Source organism: Tyto alba, unplaced genomic scaffold, assembly GCF_018691265.1.
Source record: "Tyto alba isolate M040663 unplaced genomic scaffold, T.alba_DEE_v4.0 Super-Scaffold_26, whole genome shotgun sequence".
Taxonomy (NCBI): Eukaryota; Metazoa; Chordata; class Aves; order Strigiformes; family Tytonidae; genus Tyto; species Tyto alba.
In genome coordinates this window covers 13,562,378-13,583,709 of record NW_024881300.1, presented here as the reverse complement: position 1 = coordinate 13,583,709, position 21,332 = coordinate 13,562,378, and the positions used below count along the sequence as shown (strand labels likewise).

The 21,332-nt window shown below is 37.0% G+C and overlaps 1 protein-coding gene across 2 annotated transcripts in view; it reads left to right on the top strand.

The window, feature by feature from the left end:
* The window catches only part of LOC104356344 (protein BEAN1), a 63,508-nt gene that overhangs the window by 11,647 nt on the left and 30,529 nt on the right, over positions 1–21,332 (top strand). For both annotated transcript variants that reach the window (XM_042797784.1, XM_042797783.1), the window contains one exon: positions 2,593–2,727. In XM_042797784.1, the coding sequence (XP_042653718.1) occupies positions 2,593–2,727 (135 nt within the window). The remainder of the gene's footprint in view (positions 1–2,592; positions 2,728–21,332) is intronic.

Below are 21,332 nucleotides of genomic sequence, written 5' to 3'. Positions count from 1 at the left end.
AAGTTTAAAGTAATTAGGGCAACTTCAGAGTAGATTATGAACTAAACTTTATGGAAGATATAAATATGTGAGATGTATATCAGGACCAATTTGGTCTTTTTTTATTTTTTTTCCTTTTGCATCATTTTCCTGTAGGTGAATTCCTTTTTGATATTTGCAATGACTGTGTAACCAGCCTAAAGTTAACAAAAGGTGTTCCCATTTACACAGTGACTACATTTGGTACCAAACAGTAATTTTTGCTTAGCTGCTTCTTCTGTAATATTTTAACTCTAAAAAAACAAAACAAATCAAAACAAAACAAAACAAACCCAGACAGTAATCCCCACAGCTTTAGTTGCTGGGAATTCTACACTAATTTACCCCAATATTGTCTGAGATGCCTACCAGGAATACAGTAGCCATTTGGGAAACGTACTGCAAGATGTTCTGAAAGTACAAAACAGTATGATCTGATTATTGGCCTCTAGATTGCAGAGCTGCCAGGTACAAGCATACAATCTAAGATTTACTGTAACAATATGTGGTCAATGCTGGTGATATTTATAAATGCATTTGGGGGTACTGACATCTTCTACTGGAACAGCTGTGTGGAGAATTGGAAATAATGAACGGTTATTCCAAACTGCATGATTTTGCACCTATGAAGGATGACAAAAACGCTCCAAATTAAAAATATTGGAGGCCAAACAAAAACATGATGTAGCAGAATTGCCTGTCTTCTATTGGGTACTCACTTGCGCATTAGCCCGCTGTGTCCTTACTTTCAAGAGCTAGTGTTTTTCAGGTTGGGCTTGAACTTTTATTTGCCTGTATTTGGAATGTTTTACATTGCTCACAAAGTATCCTGAATACCGCTCTACTACTCTAATGAAATTTAAAGCCAATTTCCAAAGAGTCTTCTGCACAAAGGTCTTGCTTGTCAAACTTTAAAAGTTTTTACTCTGTCATTAATGAACTATTTTCTGTCTATTTTACTTTCTCATTATTGGAAGGTCCTACAAAACCATGCAACTAAATTATGTCAGTGTATCCATTTGCACTCTCAGATGCACTTGTCAGAAAATAGTTTCCTTTTATCTACCATCAAAACTTCAATAGCACTTTCAATAGCACTACTGGTGAAATGTGAAAGAAAAAAAAAACAACAAACAAAAATCTCAACAAACGAAAACAACTTCTTTGAATAATGTAGGAGGTTTTTCCCCTCTTATCCTGGATAATTTTCTGACTTCCTGGTCTCCATTAATTTGTTTGTTCCTTATATTATGTTACTAGATTTTTAACCTAACAAACTGAAATATGTTTACATAGTAAATTCTTTTTTCAGTGATTTGCTCAGTGTGTTTTAGATGGTATGGCTGGTCACTGGCATTCCATGGGATATTTTGTATTGTGCAGTTAATGTGTCACAAAAAAAAAAAAAAAAAAAAAAGGACATACCCTTCCTTGCATAGAGATTCTCCAACTCCTTTTAAAATTTTGTATCATGCAGCTGCTGTTTGAGTGTTTATGGACATCAAACAAACCAGCTATTTTTAGTAGCCAGTGAAAGCTGAACATTTGTTGCTTGCTGGCATTACACTTGCAGTGACCACTCTCTCCTCAAGCTTATGCTCAGAATTTTCAGACTAGGAAGGGGTGATCCTGTTTGGACATGACAAGTGATGACACTTGCACCAGCACTCCCATTTCTTGTGCAAATATGTTTTGCAGAGGTAAATATTAGCATGACTTGAAACTCTGCTTTTCTTAAATTACAGGACTTAGGCTGGTATCATCTCTCATTTGAGAGCAGGAAACTTCTGTTCATGCATGTGTGTATGCATAAAGATAAAATAAACCATAGTACACTATAGAAGGAGAAGATAAAATTACTCTTTCCTACCCTCTCTAGGCTGAGATGAGTGATTCAGTTTTCTACTCAGCAACTCTACTAATCAGCAGTACTCCTGGGAAATGGCCTAGGAGACAGTCAAAGACTTGGCTTCGTGCAGAGCTGCAGACACTACTATATAGGATTTCATGTCTTTGCAAACCAAACCTGAGTTTATGTCTCCATAAATTTACCCAAGGCTTTATTAAGATTATTCAAAAAAATCCTTCACCACTCTATCAGACTGAGTTCCTACCCTTAATTGTCAAACTGGAAAGGGATTGTGAGAGAGTTATACTTACAGCTAAGAAGCCCTTAATCCAGTCCTTTCAGGTTTATGCAAGGTAGCAGATGTATCTTTTCTGCTCATTTATCCATTTTGTGTGTTAAGATGGAGCAAATATGGATTATTTTGTTTTGAATGTTAAAGCATGTAAGTCAGTCAGAAGGCTAGGTGCCACAAAGACATGGTACCCCTGTGATTTCTTTGGCATGCTTCACCTAGACCTCATCTGTCTCGAACACAATCAGCAACAGCAGTATAGGAAATATTTGAGTCTGAGACCCTTTTCACATCTGACAAAGGAGAAAGAGTGTTTTCATCCACCCAGGCCTTTCAAAAGCAGGAATACTGACTTCCAGTACATACATGGCTTTGTTGCTCAGGAAGGAGTTGCTTGTTACACAAAGTCATCTACTGTTTCTCCTCTTTTCAGATGAGCAGAGCATTCTGCCGTGTAAAAAAGAAGAACTACAGTGTGGTGACGGACTCTGCCTCTTAAACTGGCTGCGCTGTCGCTATAAGAAGGACTGTGGCAGTGACTACATGTCCATCAAACTAACATGCTCAAGTGAGTTACCCTTCACTTTCCTAAATCATGACACAACATCCTATGAATGTGAATCTATTTGCTCACCGAATTGGTGTTTGTAGCAATATACTGTTCTAAAAATTCGATTTTTATCTGATTTTGGTGTTGCAAGGATATAAGTATTTAGAGGTTTATTTATTCATATGTCTAAATAATTTCTACTGCATGCCGATTTCGAGCAGAATAGTAGAAAAATGTCAGCAGTAATGGGAATGGAAGAGTTGGTTGAGCTCAAAATACATTAAGCTAATGTATTGTGAAGGCTGCTGCTCTGAAATGCCAGTTGAGGCGGGAGAAGGAAGAAAAAAAAGCCTAAAAAAGGCAGTTGCCATTGCCGGAAACAATTAGACACTGGCAGCTCTGCAGAGCAGTGGCTGCTGGCCGGGCACTCTGCATTTGGAAATGTTAATGTGAAAAAACAAACAAACCGCCAGCTGATTAAAATTATACTTGGGCAGGGGAGAGGTAAAAATTACTGTCAAGTCAGAGGTATCCAGTGTATTTAAAGGAGTCATAGGGTAACTGTTGTAAACAATACAGATAGTTGTAGCCATTTGTTTTAGAACCAGATTTGTTGCAAAGTTGAAAGATGAGTCTGAGGATTTCTGCTGAACAAAAGTGTGTTGTAATCTCAGCAATTGCCATTTATTAACAAACTTGGTGATGTAACTGTCTCAGCTTTTTCTGTTCCTACGTTTTGCTCACTATGTTTACTTGTTAATTCCAAATTGCAATTTTAATTCTGAAACCTTCCTTCTAACATACCCATTTTGTAACTAGTGACATATGAGGACAAGTTACTTTTAGACCTCATTCTACACGGTACAAATAGGATGGATTACATACTTCTGTCACTACCTGCCAAAAATATTTGCAGACTTGGGGTTTTTAGTTAACTCAACATTGTACACAGAAGAATGTAACCGCAATTTTGTAAAAAGACCAGAAGTTACAACGGGGAGAGCAGATTGACAGCTACTAGCAATACACTTCAGATGAAAGTAAACCACAAAATGAGTTTCAGGAGTGAGCCCAGTACACTCCATTCTCTAATGGTCCTTCAGATACATGGAGGCAAGATAGAGCTAATCCAAAGCAAAACCCTCTGAAACATGGATAGTGTAGACGGCAGGTCCCCAACACCAACTGTTTAGTCTGCAGATCCCTGCTTGTCACAACCCACCGCCTGGCTTTACAGCGGAGTTCAAGCACTCGTGCAACACAAGCACCCCATAGAATTGATCATAGTCCATTAAGTAGAGCGGGATTCAGGTCAGATCCACGGAGCACAAAAGATCATTGAGTTTATAATTGCGAATTCAGAAGGACTACAGTTAACATGCACGGGAGGACACACAAGACCTCAGTTTCTTATGCTCTTAATTCTTAATCTAATCAACAGAGATTAGACCTGAACATGTGGTTCGTTTTTTTCTCTGAGAAAACATACTGAGTGTGGTTGGAGAAAATTTAATAGGAACACATCAGTTTTGATGATCTTGCATCTTGCCTGGATCACATGAAAACCTTTCAGCAATTTACACTGCTTATAAGTATGCCTTATTTTCTGCCTTTCTATAGAGCTGTGCATAAAGTACTGAGTGGCAAGAAACTCTTTTTAATATATGTAAACTATTTTTTTTCCTCAATGCAAAGCTATCAATTCAGTGCTAATAAAAAACTGTAACAACAGCTGACAGAATAGAGTCAAATAGTCACAGGTTTGCTCTGAACACATTACAGTAGTTAAGAGCTCAAAACCAACAGATCATTTGCAATGGTTACAGAAGCACACGCTAATCAGAAATTGCCTAGAGGAAAAATTCATTATTTTTCAATGGAAAGACTGATATGCTGTTCACAGATGAACCTGAGAGCAGAGTGTCATCCAGCAAGGCACTAACATCTGTCATTTCATATACACTGCACAGACACAGAAATGTTTCAGGCAACACAAGTGCCAAAGCACCTCTATCGTGCTGGTTTTGCTGAATAACAGCGTGACCCATTAGATCAGCACCAACAGAAAATCTACACAGAACAACTATGCAATTAGATGTGGTGTACTATTTCCTTCAGGCTCATACTGTCCAGAATAGCACCGCTACCTAGTAATAAGGGAGAAGGCAGTGACAGAGCTAGATGGAATTCAAAAGCTGACAGGTAGGTTTCCATATGCAGTTCGTATTTACATCGGGAAGTCGTGTCTGAACACTTGGCTAAATGAGCACATGAAAAATGTGTATTAAAAAAAATATCCCTTTGTCACTAATCTATAGATAACATTATATAGTATGTATATAAGGGTGTGTGTATATATATAAATATATACATATCATCTTTATTCTTTTTCATTTTATAAATGTGCAAGATAGAGGCACTCCAATTATTTATTGTTCTTATTTCTAACTTTCTGCCTTTGTAATACTAACATCTAAACATTTAGCCCATCGGATAGAAAATACTTTTTTTTTTACTCAGTCTATTTCATCCTAATATATTTTAGAATTTCCTGGCAGGATCCAAGAACCTGTGATGCCACTGAAGGCAGTAGTCATTTAAAGTACTATACCCTTGAGCCATAAAGCATGAATAAAAATACTGGGCTTTTACATACTAGTTACCATTATTATTTCTCATCTTAAATTTGTTACATTTACCTTACAGTTAATGGCATCTCCATTCAGAGATTTAAATATTTTTATTTTGGCCAAGAAAAACTTAATCTACTTCACTTGAAACCCATATATAATAAAAAAATAGGTGCCAAGAAGGAAGTGTAGTTCCCTTATTTCATGTTTTCTTGTTAAAGCAGTAGTTATAGACAACTTCAAAGCTTGTCTCAATCATATAACCTATCCATTACTTTGTCCTTGGATAATTTGTCATGCTGTTTAAGGAAACTAATTAAAAATGCAAATAGATCTATCACAGAAGAATGTTTTCTTATTTTTATGTTTTCAGAGACATGGGGATTGTCACTTTTCTAACTGAAAAGAATTTTATGTATATATATATGTATATTTATAAAAATAGTAGAAATCCATTTTCATATGATTATTTTAAGTCACTTGTTTTTTAACAACAGGAAAGTATAGCATACTATAGAGCTACAGCTAGCAAACTATCACTAGTAAAAAATGTATAGCCATCATTTCCCCACATATGTTTAAAGACCACATCTGCATTCCCCCACACTCACACACACAAATTCCCAGTGAAAATTTCGACCTTCTGCTAAACTTCTGTTTCTTTGAGGACAGAAGCTAACCTAATATTTTCTGAGTCAAAATCCTGGTAGTCAGCAGTGTCATCACTAGTCTATGTATTTATGAATGCACATTACTAGCATGCAGTAGAGCCTATTACTACCTGTAGTTATGATGAATTAACTGGAAAGGAGGAGGAAAAAGACAGCTGTTGTCTGGGCTTTTTTTAAACCCAAGCAAAAGCTATAGTCCAAATTTCTGCCATGCAATATGGTATTCCTTGACTGAAAATGCTTCAATGGATGCTAAGCAGATGTTTTGAAATGTGTTTCCATTGAAGTTTATAATTCTCATCATAAATCATAATGTGAAACTAGTATACAGACAGTTTAAAATTTCCATTTTTATCATATTACAAATGAATAATTTCAGCGTAAAGAAAAATAACAGAATAACGCCATATTCCACCTTTTGTTTTGTCTGTGAAAACAGCCCTTGTCAAAGTTAATCTTAGTAACAGAAACTGAAAATCATGATACGCTGGAATTTAAATCCCCTTCTATTGTTTCAAGTAAGTTGTTGTTGGAGTGCTGTTTTTGTCATCAGTGATTTTATGCTCACAGCCTGAAATTATGCAGAGGGCAGTGAAAAGCTTAAGCAGCACTTAGCATTAAATCTTAATAAGATTTGAGAGGATCTTCATGGTATACAGTTCTTCATCTAGCATTTGTATCCTGCAGCTGTAGACCAGCTCTTTTCTCCAGATCAAGCTCTGTCAGTGAAAGATCATGCCATCACAGTTGCTCACTTCCATCCACTAACTAGACAGAATCATCCTCATAAACCAGTTGATGGAGTGCTTAAAACAAGTATTCCCTAATCCATGCTAAAGACAATGCCAGCTAGGAAGGACAGCTTTATATTTAAATATAGGGCTTGAATCAGTTCCTCAGATTTTGCCAGCAGTTTATTAGGAAGTTTTTTGTGAACCTCAGGGATTATAGGGAGAGTAACCCCTAGCAAAAGGAGAAAAAACTATTACAGAGAAGATGGTAGTATCTTCACAAGTGTCTGTTCTGGTTGAAGTGCAGCTTGTTGAAAGCTTGACCCTGAGAAAGTAGGCTCGAGATTACTTCCCAAGCCCAAAAATTCTTGAGTACAGGAGGTTCACATATTGTACTATATATAGAGGGAAGTAACCATAAATGCTGTTTGGGTCACAATCCCTGCTTCTAATGGAAGGACTGAACCTACAAGCATATTGCACAGTACTCAACCAGACAGCAAATGAACCCTTCAAGTACTACACACAAGACTGTTTTCCATGTAATTAGCAAAGCACTTTTGGGATAGGATCAATAAATGAGATTGTCAAGCAGCTGGTGATACTGTCACATAGTGTACAGAGGTCTGTTTCTTAAATTCATTATATGAAATATTTGTTGAAGTCCAAAAAGACTTCCAATACTGATAACAGGCTTTACTGTTATTTCATTTTGCTCTTTGTATTTTAATTTTGTTCTACTTCCTTCCCCCACCTTTGGCTTTCTAGAAAGCCAAGATACTTTTTAGTAAAGCTGAAACATCAGTAATAGTACTGTTTCTATATGACAGCTAGTGGTTATGCAGCACATATACCATAAAGAGCACACATATCTTTTGGAACCATGTTGAAAAATCTGTACCATAATTTTACTTTCAAACATTCATAACATGCATCAAACTGGAAAATTAGAATCTTTTCCAGTGCTTCTGAAAAGCAGTATAGTTCACTCCCCAATAAATACCTACAGACAGGATTTAGGTATTTAGTTGTTTCTACTCAGAGGCAAGTCTGTCATCAGCTTTTGAAACCATTCAATTTTGGTAGACTGCAGCTATACAGGGATTCTCAGGGAAGCTGATCACATGCAACTTCTTTTGGCAAAACTGGAATAAAACACCAATTCAGTCTCAACTATCAGCTAATATAATGGAACAGTCACCCAGAATAACTGGGATAAAATACAGCCACCAAAGTAAAAGGAAGGGATGTCTTTCCTAGTGCCCAAAGGAAATTATGTCATAAATCTAAGAACTGGTCAATCATTCCTATCAACACTAGAGTTCTTAAAAATGCATCATAGAAGCATAGTGGGTTTTTACTTTGGACTGGACTAGATCCTCTCTGATCATACTTAGGTTTAAACTAGCAGCTCTGGTGTGAGTATTCAGGCCTTTAATATAACACACAATTTAAGATTACAGAATCCAAAAGCATGGAAGGTTATACTTTGTGCAGGTTTAAAACCAAAAAGCTTTTCCATAGTATACCCATTAGAAGTTTATTTGTCCAACAGTTTTCTTTTTTGGTCTGAGAAAGCCTTTTTTCTTTAAACAGAGAAATAAATGGCTAAGTTCCTCAGTCTGTTATATGTGCTCACTATGCATGTACATTCACTTCAGGGGATTTTGGATTTGTCAGTAGCTAAGGGGAATGCATGAGATCTGCTTCTTAAAACACTGGCAGTACATCAAGCATGAAAGCAGACTGATGATGCAGTGAAAGGGAAATTACTCTCAAATCACCTCCTGCCCACTGTGTCATTAATGCCAAACCTAATATTCCGACTTCACATACTTAGGCATTTGGAGGGAATGAGAACCTTTTGTTCTAGCATTTATCAAATCAGATACAATAGTGTCTGTAATGGTTTCTCCCTTTACCTGTAACTACTACTGTGTGGTCTCAGTACTCATTTAGAACAACCGATTGCTTTATATCAGCTATGCAGGTAAGCAGAATCTCAGAAATGGGAGGGGCAAAGGAAAAAGAGATGCTAAGAAAGGAGTTCAGAAATAAATACCTAGGAAAGGGGAAAACCAGAACTGACAGCTCTTTCTAAAGTATATCACACTGGTTTTACTATCATGTAGCTCACTGGAATCTCTTGTGGCCCACCATTGTAAAACAAGAATGAGGCCATGGTATTTTGAGGATATTGTGGGCAGTCCAGTCACACTGAAACTCTTGACATTATTACTTGTCCAGTTATGAGCAAGTGGCAGAGACATTCAATATTTCCTATTTGAGACAGTGAGAAAGATTCCAGAAGGCTTACACACAGAAAGGTGGTTATAAAGGAAAGACAGGCTATAGTATTTTGCACATCCTTTCAGACCTAGGAATGTACAGGAAAAGTTTTGCAGCTAGCCACGGTAGAGGGAATTTTTAGGGAAAGGAAGGAGAATCAGGAAACTCTTGGGTCCTCAAAGTCAATAACCACAGTATCTACTGAGAGTAAGAGTGTACTTTCCAGTGAGGCTATGTTCTGGGAGAGATTTCCATCATACATTTAGCATACTGCTAGAAGATGCTAAATGTGCACACTATTGCTGCAAACTATAGTCTAGTTCTGGCAGGAAGAGCCTCAACAAGTGGTGGATCGAACAAGAAGAATGCAGGGTAAGTTCTTTTGAGAAGAGGGAGTCTTTGTTCCTTTTGTAGCACCTCACACATCCAGTTTCCTAACCACGACTTCTAGGCATTATGGTAATATAAGAATAACAGTACCAGTCAGCGTGTTGAGCCATAGCTCTGATATTCCTACAAGGCTGTTTATGGCATCCCAGTAATCAACCACAGCTTGACAAGCTATGTGTGTACATTCATGGAGAAGATTCTTACACAACCAAAAGTATATGGTTACCAACAGGTGATGTGTGCATACACATATATAAACACACCTCTGTAAAAGAGGTGCCTTAACATAGAAAACATAAAATGGGTATTAATTTCATATTGCAGTATTATAAATCTCCACAATTCAGTTAATTTTTACCCTCCCTAGTTATCTTGGCTTTCAGAAACAAAGAAGTTACTTCCTTAGCTTACTCCAGGAGCTTAATTTTAGCATTTAAGAAGCAAAACACTGACATAAAAGTATTTCATATAATGTGCAGCTACCATGAAATTCAGCCTAATGGGAAAGAACACAAATTATTTAAAGTATGAATATATTTGCCTGTTCCTTCCTGTATCAGTCAACCAGAATCACCACATGAAAAAAATGCATTCTTGTATCTTTCTTCCTCTCTCTTTCTGCCTATTTCTCTTTCTTGTGCTCTCTTTTCTTAACTTGACTGATGGTAATTTTTCTCTTTTAAATCCTCTTGAATCAGAAGTAGAACCACTGCTAAGTCTTAACAAAAGCACTGTACTGCAGGGAAGCTGCCCTGAGAAGCAATGCATGGATTTGTTCCAGTTGAGAAAACAAGCTAGTATTTCCCTTGCTCTAAGAGAAAAATCAAACGTATCATCTTTGCTCAAGGGTTAACCGCATATTTCTCAGAAAATACTCCCAGCAAAATAATGTTGACCTATAGCACTTAAGAGGTACTTGCCTTTACCTCCTCTTTTTCCAGTCCCCTAGCCAACCATTTAGCATAGAATCTTACATGCATAAAAAGATTTTAGCTATCTCAGATTACCTATGTGCCTCTTTTAAGGCTTTATTATCTATCTAGCGACTTTCCTGAAACCATGAGAAAGTATTATTAAAGGCTAAAATTCTACTTCAGATTTATACATTTTCATGGGAACCAAAGAATTTGCTCCACTGAAGCCAAAGACGGTCATAACCTGTGCAAGGGTTACATGACTGGAGTCTTTTGTACCAAAGAAATTAAGTGTCTTTTATGTCATTTGATACTTCTCTTTTTATTATTAGGGTAATTAAACACTGCACAAAAACTTAAAATAACTCTCTCACGAAGACTCTACTTCAGGCTCATATTAACAGGAGCCAGGTTTATGTTTGTTTTAAAAGATGCATCTACACAGATAATCCCACAGATTGCTTTTCTGTTAAGTACCACTGGCCATTTGGATTAATAATCTCCATCACTCTGTGCAGCTTTATATAAAGTCATGTAGGTAATCCTGCCTATGGAAAGTTCTCTCTAGATAATCCTGCCTAAACTCAGCCATGATGGTTAACAATCTTGTCATGAGGCTGCTGAGGAGAGTATGTTTGAATACTATCCAGACTTTGATTTTGGACAGTTCTTGTCAGAAAAGCAGATTTCAAGGGAAGCACGGTACTGTTATTCAAATAACTGTTACATGAACGTAACAGTGCTTGAGATAATAGAGAGACAACAGTCATTGAAAATAATGAATTTTAACCTAATGAATGCATTCTTTTGTTTCCATTCTTTCCAATTTAAGTCCATTATATGGCCTTCTAAGGTTATTCCAACTGAAGAAAAGGAATTTGTTGTTTCACATGCTCCTTGCAAATTTGTATCCAGGCTTCTCCTAGTCCTTGCATACAGTTTCAGGGAAGGTACACAGGCCCTCTAAGTACAGATTTACCTACTCTAGATTGACCGTGGAAACAGACAGGTACTCAGAAAGGTGATTTTATAGAGGTTCCACCTGCCCTGTAAATGCATCCAGTCTCTTCTTACTGCCCAAATGGGAGACCTAGAAAATATTGATTCCTAAAGTAAGTTTCAAAGTGAAGTTCTGGAAGCAGGTGAATACTTGCTCTTATAATCTGTGTGATACTGTTACGCACCACTGAAATAGATAGGAAAACCTAGTTTTAGTGGTCACTGAAGGAAACACAAATGGAAGGCATGTCAGAGGCAGTGTTTTACAGGAAAGAATGCTGAACTCAAGAGACCCAGTCTGTCCTGTGTCTGCCAGTTTCTTCCTGAAAAGTCAATTTCATCTTCCTTTAACTTCACATCTTCACCTAGCAAATGTACATAGCTATTCTTGTCAACTCTTATGAAGCAACAGAATGATATTGTTTATATTCAGGAATATCTTCATGAGCCAGGCTTCTCTATTAGGAAGATGACTTCAGCATCCCCAAAAAAGATAAAGGTGGGGGGGAAGGAAAAAAACCTGCCTGCATCTAATTTGGGGACACCTTAGTAAATCAGTTCTTATAATCTTGTTGACTAATTCAGGCTTCTTAAGACATCAAATTGTTTGTTGTAATGATAGTTTAAAGAATCTTTATCATACAATTAAGTTCTGAATTCACTGCTACTTGTTTCTCTTATTTCTTCTTTGCTTGCTTAGTCACAAGAAGAGGCATTGGCTTCTGCTTAGATTTCAGTTCTTCAGAGCATTCATGAAATTTATTTCTGTTTTATTAGGAGAGTTTAGATTGTTGTGGAAATTACTATCTACTCTTTCCCTGTTACAACAATATGCAGCCTACTGCATACAAAAATGCTGTTGCTGGACTTGTTCATAAATTTCATGTACTGCCTTAATCCGGATTATCAAAACTAATGACAACAATAACCTCTTCTCTTACAACTTTTATTTTTCCTTCCTAAGGATTAATTTGAAAGACTGCTTCTTCCCATGCTGTTATGTTTATTCAGTATATTTTTCTCTTTTATTTGTTGACATAAAGTTTTATTTAATGCATTTTGGACTGCCTGCATAGAGTCAGTATTTGTTAATCTTTCACAATATAAAAATCCTACTCACATACTACTAACTTTTGTAAGTGAAAATGAACAATGGACATAACTGAAATAGCCCTCAAGTAACTGTTAATTAGAGCAAGAACTTTTATCTGTATTATGCATCTTTAATTTGACAACTTATCTTTTCATAAACATGTAGCTAAAAAGAATAGAGGGTTTAGAAAATATGAACTAAGTATAGAACTCTGGCACACAGTAAACATAAAAGACAATCCTGCATGGCTTGGGCACCCTTTTCTCCTAGCTAGAGAAATTAGTAATGGCTAAAGGAAATCAGTAGTCTTAAGAAAGGATCAGGTACTATCAAGCAAAGATGCCAAGTGCCAAGTCCTTCTGAAACGGGACAGTCATTCTGATGAGGACCCTCCTTGTCCCATAAACTTAGAAAATGCTCAATTCTGCTAAATACAGCTATTTTGAAGGTAGAGATAACAATACTAAATTATTTGATAGGATATATAGAATAACTAGATCCAATTCATAGTGAGAAATTATTAGTATTGTTATCTTTTGATATATATTAAAATATTTCTTTGTATGGTTCATTTTTTCAGGAAGAGAAACTAAGGTTTAAAGCAGAGTTTCTATCAAGTCAGTCTGCTAAAGGCTGCTCCATAAACCCACAGACACAGACAAGAAACTAATCTAGTCAAAGAGTTGCCTTGGTATGCCTTTTCCTTCATCTGTAATATGAAGTCTATGAATTTCAGAAAAAGCTATTTTAAAACATTTCAGTAATTTTTATTATAACACTTCTATAATGCAAACTTTCAAAACAAGAAAACAAGAAAAAGAGCCCATCAGCTAGTCAAGTACTGTTCCCAAAATGTAAATAGGTAAAACAGTGACAGATTTCGAACATGCATCACAGTGCTCCCTGAATTGGAAAATTTTGTATGAATAAAATGAAGAATGCATTAATAGTGCATAAACTATAAACATAAGTGCTTTCCGGAATTGAGGCCTAACTTCTTTGTCCGTAGTCTCTTTATAAATAAATAGCAGAATCCAGCTTTTTGGCACATTAGCTTTATGAAACATGAGCTAGTGGGAAAAACTATATGCAGTGGAATTAAGAATAAGATGAAAAATACAGAGCAAATAGAAAACAGTCAGCAGGGCCAGGGGGCATAAAGCCTCCTTGAAATCCTAAATTCAAATATGCCTTAAATCATTCCTGAAATAATTTGGTTGGTTTCATCTGAGTGGCTAACAGATGAGGCTTGTTCTTATCATTACATTGCAAGAGAAATGTTTATAGCTGCCAGGCTTTGCTCCAGAGAGAAAAGTGGCAAATAAACGCATATTATATATAAATACATAAGTGGGGTAGGGGAAAAAAAAATAAATGTAATGTTAGACAAAATATTCTCCTGATCTATCTTACTAAGCAACATTGGAGATTGTCATAAACCACAGTAATTCATAGAACTAGTAAGTGATGTTTACAAATGAATGAAACGCTGATGACATCCTTCTCTAAGAAGTAGAAGTAATCCCCTCAATCTTTCTGCATGGGAGAGCCAGAAAAATGCAGACCAGTGATATGTGAAAGGAAGACTCAAGAGATCATGGTCTAACTTAGATGATGCTTCTGACCTGAAGTGCTAATAAGTCCTTCAGCATCTTAGTAACACTGCACTTACTATAATAGTTACACGGGAAAAAAAAGATTCTTTGCTGGGAATTAAGCATCCTTTTATAACAGCCTTCAGTGCAATTACAGGGACAGCCTTTTTTTTTTTCCACAGATTCGGTTGTCTGGAATAATTTGAATTACGTGCCTGCTTGGTTGTTGGATCTGCTTGGTGTTCATATGTGAGCCCTGCTACCGCAGCATGGCTCTCCTGAGTTGTGTCAACATCGTTGCTTGTGCATCTGCTCTGGAAACAGGGCCTGACGACCAGTCCTGTGTCTGCTCTAGGAGCAAGGTCAGGGTGCCAATTCTGCTCCCAGAATAAAATCGTTATGGGGAAGGTTTTTCCTCACACAGTGTGCTTCACACCATGGCCATAAGAAGTTGTTGTGGCTTAACTCAGGGAATGGTGCTTTACCAGATGAGGGACTGGAATGATTAAGACTGACATTGCTTTCTATGTGTCTCCACTAGTGAAGCCACAATGTCTGCTACTAAGAACAAAAACAGCCATTCTGGGGATTCTCCCAGGAAGGAGAAATGTCAGAACTGACACAATGTTTGCAGCAATAAGCTGTGTTGGCAAAATTCTTGTAGATGTCACCAAAATGTAAATTAACTCCACTGACTCATGGAAGCAATCTCCAGAAGAAAGAGACACAGAACTTATTTGCATTTAGCAGGGGATTACAAATACCATTGTTCTCTCTCTTCCTCTTAGACTGAAATTGTTGGCCGTGTCAGAAGTGCAGAGATGCATTTCTCTTTCTTGAAACTAGTTTAATACCAAGAGAATAAAATGTGTATCCCTGCCCATGCCAGCTAGCTCTTTTTCACACATACTTTGCTGCAGGAATCCTGATTCTCAATACTGGGAATATAGTGCATGATATAGTACAGCAGAAATGTGTAGAAGTACATAGTTGGTACAGAAACAAAGAAGTCAGTCAATGAAAATACAAGACAGATTCATCACTTCAATAAGATACAGTGTGGTCTGTCCACAAGCTTTTGCTGGGCTCCAAATGTTTTCTTGCCCCAAGTACTTCACTAGAGATAGTAGTCAGCACAGGCTTCGCAAAGTACTACAGAAAGCCTGTTCTGGAAATACTCCATGGAATATGAGTTAACAAGAAGGACAGAAAGTTTACCTGATGATAAAAAAAATGCATGAATGAGACAGGTATAATGCAACATCTTAATTTTTGTTGTCTGGAGAAAGGAAACATCATCAGGATAAAAACCAAATGCACAAAGATAGTACAGGAATATTACTTACATTTCCCACTTTTTAAGGAATACAAGGCAAAATATGAAAAATCTAACAGACGTAAGTGCCATACTTTCACCATAAAGAATAAATAGCACAGTAATCCCCACTGCAGAAGAAATTAAAGTATCAAGGGGAAAAAAAAAAATTTCCATAGCAAGTCTCTTTTTTCCTATGTTCTACCTTCACATAACCCATGTAATATTCATTAGAAGTAATTGCTCATTTTAAGGAAACACTGCTGGTAATTCATCCCTCTTCTACAAGTCACAGCAGGTGCAGGAAAAATGTGCAGAATTAGAACGTGACTTAACACAGAGCATAAGACATAGATCATGTGCCACAGAAACTGTCAGTTGCGTTTAATTTAAATCATGAGTCAATTCAAGGAAGAGCAGAGTTAAGGTATTGCCCTTTTGCTGACTTACGAAACACGTTCAGGTGAAGCGCAACTCTACTCAGATGCACCGGTGTGTCAATTCATAGCCTCTGTGCAACCATCTGTCCCCAGAAGACTGCGATGCAATTTGAACACTGCCGGCCCTTTCAGTAGGCACACAGTAAAGTGTTCTTCTGATAAAATTTGATCATGCTTGTACTAACAGAGGTGTGCATGGGATTTCATGACTGAACAAGCCAAAAAAAGGGGTCACAGTCTCGATGTGCTAGAATTGTGCACATATTGTTTCATGCTTGAGAAATTGCCTTGTCTGATGAGAGGTGCTAACATCTCTTATTGGTGTTGGGTAACATGCTAATCTTTAGCACTAATACCATGGCTTCCCTTTGAAAAGGGAGCAAGCATTTAGACTTTGAATGCCAAGTTCCTGATATGTCATCTTTTCTACTGGGACAGAAAGTCTATGTTGGATATATAGGCAGTAGATTTCCAGTCATGTAGCTGTCCATCGCACCACAAAGTCCAGCAAGCACCATGTCCTGCCTACTGTCTAGGACACTGTTTTATCCTAACACAGAGCTAACACAATACAAAATAAGTACACAGATTTTCCTTCTGTAACCACCAAAAACCATGTGACCTGTTATATGGGGAACCACAAGGCCCTGCCGCATATTACTTAGAAAAATGGGGCAACTGCAGTATCAAAGTTATGTGGGGATAGTTCTGCTCTCAGTCCACTCCCTTTAGCAGTTGTTTCATTCAAGTCAGATGGGCGAGAAGCCTGCCTCCTCCATCTCCTCCACAGTTATGAAGGACAGGCAAACTGACATTCTCCAAATGGAAATAAAACATGCCTTAAAGTCAGCATCTCTCCTACCACTTTATGGAAACAAGAAAACCTTGCTTCAGTCTGCTAAGTCGCAGTGAAAAAGCCTAATTTTATCAGTAGAAATTGCCAACAAGAATGAGAAGAATTCATTATTAAAGGATGATAAGTGAAAGCTAATATTAAGGCTGACATTAGGCAAACTGATTTCATGTTAATCTTGATCAGGGAATCATAGCACAGCAATTATTTGTGATAATATATGCATATACACATTTGTAGGAGGCAGACATGGGGTTTACGGGTTTGATGTATTCATATTAAATTACTTTGAGTAAGAAACCAAAGGACAGTGTTTATAGAGTAAATAAGACTAGTGAAATATTCCAGTAATTTAGAGACATCCATCACAAGTGTCACTACATCCCTACTATAGAAAGCGGTTCCATACAAATGTTACATACGTATTGATGGGTCCCATGGCTGCAACCCGTTCCTCTCTCCCCAAGCCTCTGAACCCCAAATTGCACACTGCAGCCAGGACTGCATTTTGTGATAAGGCAACTAATCCTTTTAACACAGTGTTTGACCTAACTGAACAGGTTAGTGACTGAACCTGCTGCATCTTTTTCCTGCCCACCCTAAAGCTGCTTTGTGCAAGGAGCAGAGACAAGGTGCTAGAGCAGAAGGAAGAGGTGTTACTGTTTTCATTGGCTCTTCAGTGATATCTACTAGAACAAATAAGATGAATGTATTTTTATTTGGACAAAGCTTAATGGAACAGCTGGTACAAATGGTCTTTGAAAAGAAAGATCCCCTTCTTGCAGATGAGGATTTCCCTGCCATCTCCTCCATGATTTCCTCCTTCCACTCAGGAAAGTATCGTCACCCTAAAGAAGCCACATCTAAAGCAAATGTGACAGATCAACTACATGTTATTCCAAGGTTCAAGCACCCTTCTCCCACATTTATTCTTATACCAATAATGAAGATTAAGTATACTGTCTTTACAGGAACATATTCATTAGAATTAGTAATTGTTACTTCAAGATGAGGCAAAACCTTCAAGTTAGATTTCTCTGCTTAAAAATTGCTTTTAGAGTTTACCCCCCCCCAAAAAAAAAAATTAGTAACATCAAACATAATTTGGCAAAATGAGTGGAGAAAAATAAAAACGTAATTGAAAAAGTACAATCATAACAAAAAAAAAGTAGCTTTCAAATCTAATTCATTAAGCTTGCAAATAAAGATTATAGTTATGTTCCTAACTTACAGATTCTTGCATGGATGAATAATCTGATTTCATACCACAGTCATTATGCATGTACATTAAACCTGCACATGTAAAACTGATAGGAATGCAGTTTTGAAGAAGACAGCATTCTTCCAAGCTTATCTTACTGACATCCTGCTCATTTGGAATCCTACCTTGGTGAAGTATCTGCTTCTTTGTAATTTCATGTTTGGGAATAATTGAGAGATGAGCAGATAACTGAACCAGTATACAGTGATCACTGTATTGATTCCTCCTTTAACGATTCAGGAAATGGAGGTGATGAAGACTTATTCAGATAGAGTAGTGGTAGTGCAAAAGAAATTACAGGGCACCCATGCTTCATCAGTGATATCTACCTCATAGTCAGTGAGAGAGTAAAGAAAGAAATCTTGTGCTAAATTAATCAGAGGAATAGGACCATAATCCATACAGTCAGTAATCATCTTGAAAAATATTGTAAATTAATGCACTGTACATTGTTCATTACTTTTTATCCCAGTCATAGTAATTTTCTAAGGTTGATATGTATGTGTTTCTCTTTGCAGTTTTTGGGTAATCAAACACCGATAAAGGGCAATGTGAGGAATAAACATATGCGTTATTAGGCTATTTCTAGTATTTCTTCATAGACAGGCTTTATCTGCAAGTAACACAGGAGATGAATAGGAGCAGTGACTTTCCTTTCAGAACCAAAGAGCTCACTCAACAGTCTTGGCACTTCCTGAATCAACAAGGTTGCCCACACCTTCACAAACATTCAGTGCTTGCAAGCTCAGGTATATTGTTAGCAATGAGGCCATCTGTTTTTATCATCAATCCTGTCTTCCTTGGTCCAACCTTTAAATCTGGTATTTTAGGAAACTATGCAGCAGCTGCTAGTTAGAAAAATCTGTGATCTCATCCCCAGAAGGACTTAACAAGATAGTATTAACAAGTGACATGATAAATATGAATACATCAATTATTTTAATAATCCAAACAGCATGGTATTTCTTGTATCATATGCTGTCAGCACAAGGGAGATCAGAGGATCTAAAGTGCAAGTCCCTGCACTATATGGTACTCAGTACAGCCTTTAGAACAAATTGTAGTACAACATGCACGGGCTGAACATTATAAAGCTGTAGGTGTAGCTATATAAAACATAGTGGTTATCCCTGTTAACATTTCTAGCACATTTCTCCAATTAATAGCAATGCAGAAGCTATCTAGAAGGAGTCAGGGGTTCAAACAGGATTTTATTTTTGCATAGCATTCATACCTTCCTTGGTAAAGAATTTCAACCTGTCCATTCATCTCCAGTTGCTACCAAAAAAACCCAAACAAAAAACAACAAAAAAAAACACCACACACAAAAAAAACCTAAACCAGAACCACACATGAACAAACAAAAAGCAACCCACACAAACCACCAAACCAAAAAAACACACTTAATTTCAAACCCCATTCCCTTACCAATTTACAAAGGAAGGCAGGATCTCTCCCTTCTCCAAGTCGTGAACAAAATATCATTGTAGTACAGTTTCAAGACACCCCCAACACTTTTAAGACCCCTCAAAAGACACCTTGTGATGCACAAGACAAGAATGGGGATATACAGAAACTATTTGATACATTTCAAACCTTTCCCATTTAATGTTTTTTCTCAAGCTTCATGACAGTGAGTGCTTCAGATTGAAAAAGAAAATTAAAACAATCAAAAAAGTATCTCCTTTCCATTGCCATTCTAACTAGGCATTTTGCCAGTACAGTTATATTTAGGATATGCTGTGAAGTCCATGGTTTTGTAAATTCTGAGAAATACCTGTTCACCTGCTACTCCAAGGTAATGTAATATTTCAAAATTGCTTTGAGGCAGTAGGGTAATTCTGAGTTTACAGCTTGTCTATACAGCAGATCAAAAATTTACTGTTAGCTTTTTAATAATTAATATGAGGCTTATCTTGGCTTTTACATATTTCACTTTCCAGTTACGATAACCATGAGGAGTTCATGCTTACATTAAAGCACAAGAGCACTAAAGATAAAACAGCCACCATTTCTAAGCTTATTTTTGTTCAATTTCAGCAAATTAATCATTCATTGCATTGCTCTTGCTTTAGGCAACTGAAGTTCAAGGCTTCCATGTTGTCTTAGCATGCACACGATTCACACATTCAGCTAACACTGACAGACTGGTGATCCTTGGTGGAGGCCTGAGATTTCAGCCATGTGTCTCACCAGACTTTGGACAGGTGACCTGTGGAGATCACTGGGGTAAAATATGAATTTTATGTGTTTGATATGGGTTTGATCTTGGTTGTTGTTACTTGGTCAACTCCAAGAGCCACAGCACCTTTTCACAAGAAAGGACCAAGTTTTTACTGCTGTTGGAAGGGATTTTCCCCAAGTCTTTAAATCCAGGGTTGTTAAGAAGATAGTGTCCAGCCCAGACCACACATATCCCATTGTATTTTGGTAGGATTTGACATTTCTCCAGTAACCCTGAAGCACCATTTTCCCTTTTTATTACTTTCAGTGCTACATCACTTTCATGAATAAGCACTTTTCAGAACAGCATTCACTCTTCTCCAGTTCACACAGTGTGTTTCTACTGTCGTGTAAATAGGAGCTATTTTCATGCTGTCAATTTCTCCACAGGAAAATGTATTGTCTACTAATGCAAAGGAGAAAATTTCAACTTGCTTTTAATCTTTGAATGTCTTTTAATCTGATTGTTCACTCATAAGAAACGAAAATGTTCATATATTCACACCAGAATTGAGGTAGCAGTGTATCCAGTTATCTCATGCAAATATTAGTCCACATAAGAGCAGGTACGTACAACTTACGTATTTAAGTTTAGCAATCTCTTTGAGATGGAGATAAATTCTTCTAATGTGAACTCTTTACATCGTTCTCATATTGAAGGACATTTTGAGTTCTCCTGTATCGCAAGCCTATAATGTAATATATACCTTTTTGGTAAGGAAGAAGTATGTTTAGTTAATTTGAATAGAAGCACCTTAACTGGCCACACCATGTGAATCTTCTTGGCCTCATTATGAGCATAACAATGTAACTTTTATCTGTCAGCACCTAGTTAAAATGAGTAATTAAGGCTGATAAGAGGAAACTGAAGGTGTTCAATTTAATTTTTTTGGGGGGGGTGATTAATTTTTCATTTGTTAATCAACAATTGTAGAAGTCCTTGCTGTTAGCAAGTATGTAGATGAAAATCTCTTTGCCAGTCATGTGTGATCAGGATAACCAGAGACAGAAATAACATACTTTTCTGTTACAAAGTTGTTTATATCTTTCTCCATATATTTGTCCACACATTTGAAAGGGGATAGAAGAGGATTTTAATTCAGCCTAGATTCTAGTTTCTCCAAGAATCCCATAGCTCTTTTCAAAAATTCTTTTTTTTCCTCTGGCAGGTAAATGGGAACAATTTAACAGACACATTTCCACTATGAATATTAATAGA